Raw genomic sequence first — 2358 nt, 5'->3', positions numbered from 1 at the left:
TCCAGAAATGTCTGCATCCTCTCCCAGAAATATATGAAGAGTATTTCTATTCAGATACATTGGAATGCACAAGATATATTATAAAGAAGACATTTTCAAGCACCTACTAACTTCATATGCGATATGTAATTCAATTAGTAGGAAAACTTTGTTCCCTACAAGTAAATCAGGTGGAGTTAAATACAATTCAATTGGTAAATTAGGTCACCTAAACACAAGGAGAAAATAAAAGTCATGATTCATGTGAACAGAAACATAGGATTCCCAGATTAATGAAAAATGTATCGTTCTGGGGAATCCTAAGCTTACATATAGTACCTCAGAACTAGACATATACAGAAAACTAACAGAAACAAAAGAGAGAGAAAATAACTCAGAAGAAGAATACATAGTTTTTCAGACATGTTTTAGTTACAAACCTGTTTAAGGAATTAAACTTCCTAAAATTAGAACACCTTCCATCAACATACACAATTAAAAAAACCTTTAGAATACAACCACACCCAATAAACACCAAAACACATTAAACAGGAAAGCCCTTTTATCTAAAATATACATCACACAAGATCCAAATCAGAGATGAGAGAGCTCAAACTGCATTAGGCGATGTGTATTGTTTCTATGTTCTTGCTCAGCTCCTCCAGCTTCTTCAGCCTCATTCGCTCGCTTTCACTCACCAGCTGCGCAGAGAAAGCATTCAATATTTATGTGTGATTAAAAGATTACAAGATTAGACTAAGGATTTCCCTCACCTCCATCAATCTAGTGATTAGCTGCACTTTCTCTTTGTTCTTATCATTGAATGCTTCTAGAGCTTCTTTGTACTCCCTCTCCTGTGATAACACATTGAAGCCATACTAATCAATCTACTTTTCACCAAATAAAAAGAACTATGTTACTCCATTCACAAATAGATAACAATATATCACCTTCTTCTGGCAAGTCTGCCCCAATGGCTTTAATTCTTTGTTAATGGAGTCGATTTTCTTGCGAACACCCGAGACTTCCTTCTTCATTGGATCTGAGAGGGCATCTAATTCCTGATAATCCATTAGAATGATGATCAATTATGGTGACATAACATCTATTTCAAATGGCTGCATAGCTTTTACTTGTGATACATGAACTTCTACAACAGTTTTCAATCTATATAGTAAAGTCTACTACTTTTTCTCCAGAAAATAAGCAGAGATATGATTAATGATCAATCAATTTTTTTATGCATATTAAAAATCGATCAATCAATTTTTTATGCATATTAAAAATAATTAAAGAATTGTCAAGAATTAATGAGAGGATAGTATAAAAGCAGTTTTCAAGAATTTTTTTCTTGGTGAATCTACTGATCTAGGATATTCTTAACTAATAATCTAAAAAACACAAAATTGAAATTAAAGAAGAAACAGAGAGGGCAAAAACCAGCTTAAAATGAATATAGATCTGAGTTTGAGTTTATTAAAACAAAAAGGGATAAGAAACAAAAAAAAACAGCCAAACTGAAAATAAATGACCGTTAAAATCCCCTAAAAATGGGGAAGATTAAAGAAGACGAAAATCCGACGGAAAACCTAAATTAGCAAAATTGTAACAAAATTGATGGATCGTAAAAACATAAAAAAGGAAAAAGGTAAGAGAATTTTGAGGAAAAACAGGAAATTGAAGAAAAGAATGAAACCCTAGGGCGTGAATTTTAGTCCCAAAGTTTACCTAGAGAGAGAGAGATAGACCTCACGAATGACGGCCAAACGCTTGGTTTCTTCTTCAATTCTGCCGAGCTGAGCTTGAACTTTCTCCTTAACTTCCATCTTCTTCTTCTCAATTTCCTCCTCCTTAGCCCTGAAAGTGGAGAGAGCGGATTTGGACATCTCCTCGTCTTCCTTGGTGAGATGGCCGTTGAAGCTAAGGCTCCCAGAAATCTGGCCCAACTGCATAGATTGTTGGCTCTCAAGCGTCCTCTGCATCATTGCTAGCCTTCTTCTCCTCTTTGCTCTTTTTCTTCTCTCTTTCGCCCTTCTACTTTTGCTTTTGGAGTGATGAGAGAGAGAGGTTTATCTCTTTGGTTTCTGTCTTTGCTTGCTTATGATTAATGAACAATGTGTGGGTGGATTTTTCTCTCTATTTTTAAATTATTCAACTTCATTTTTTCTAATCATCAGGCTATGTAATTTTTCTACTACTTATTTTCATTAGTGAGATTAAATTATTGTTTTTTGTTACGGAATTCTACGTTTGACTTTGTTGATGGATCCAGATATCCATATTAAAATCCGGATTTACTAATAATATTAATTACTCCTTCATTTTTATCCATGGATTCGTCTAAAACTGTAGGTGGCATCAATTTCCTCGTAACCAATA

At 34.1% G+C, this 2358-nt stretch overlaps 1 protein-coding gene across 1 annotated transcript; it reads right to left on the bottom strand.

The window, feature by feature from the left end:
* Positions 1-344: 344 nt before the first annotated feature.
* Positions 345-2105, bottom strand: LOC121798749 (probable DNA double-strand break repair Rad50 ATPase). The gene is made up of 4 exons (XM_042197907.1): positions 1728-2105; positions 930-1040; positions 753-833; positions 345-680 (listed from the first exon to the last, which is right to left on the bottom strand). The coding sequence occupies exons 1-4, from the start codon at positions 1962-1964 to the stop codon at positions 600-602; spliced, it is 510 nt and encodes a 169-aa protein (XP_042053841.1). The 5' UTR covers positions 1965-2105; the 3' UTR covers positions 345-599.
* Between the last annotated feature and the right edge of the window lie 253 nt (positions 2106-2358).

Source organism: Salvia splendens, chromosome 1, assembly GCF_004379255.2.
Source record: "Salvia splendens isolate huo1 chromosome 1, SspV2, whole genome shotgun sequence".
NCBI classification, from domain to species: domain Eukaryota; kingdom Viridiplantae; phylum Streptophyta; class Magnoliopsida; order Lamiales; family Lamiaceae; genus Salvia; species Salvia splendens.
This window is presented reverse-complemented; position numbering and strand designations above follow the sequence as displayed.

Excerpts from the sequence above, each read along its gene's own strand:
- LOC121798749 (XM_042197907.1), bottom strand. The coding sequence starts at position 1,964 with ATGATGCAGAGGACGCTTGAGAGCCAACAATCTATGCAGTTGGGCCAG. Across the intron at positions 834-929 it reads GGCAGACTTGCCAGAAGAAG|GAGAGGGAGTACAAAGAAGC; the intron begins GTGATATATTGT and ends GTGTTATCACAG. Across the intron at positions 681-752 it reads TAATCACTAGATTGATGGAG|CTGGTGAGTGAAAGCGAGCG; the intron begins GTGAGGGAAATC and ends TTCTCTGCGCAG.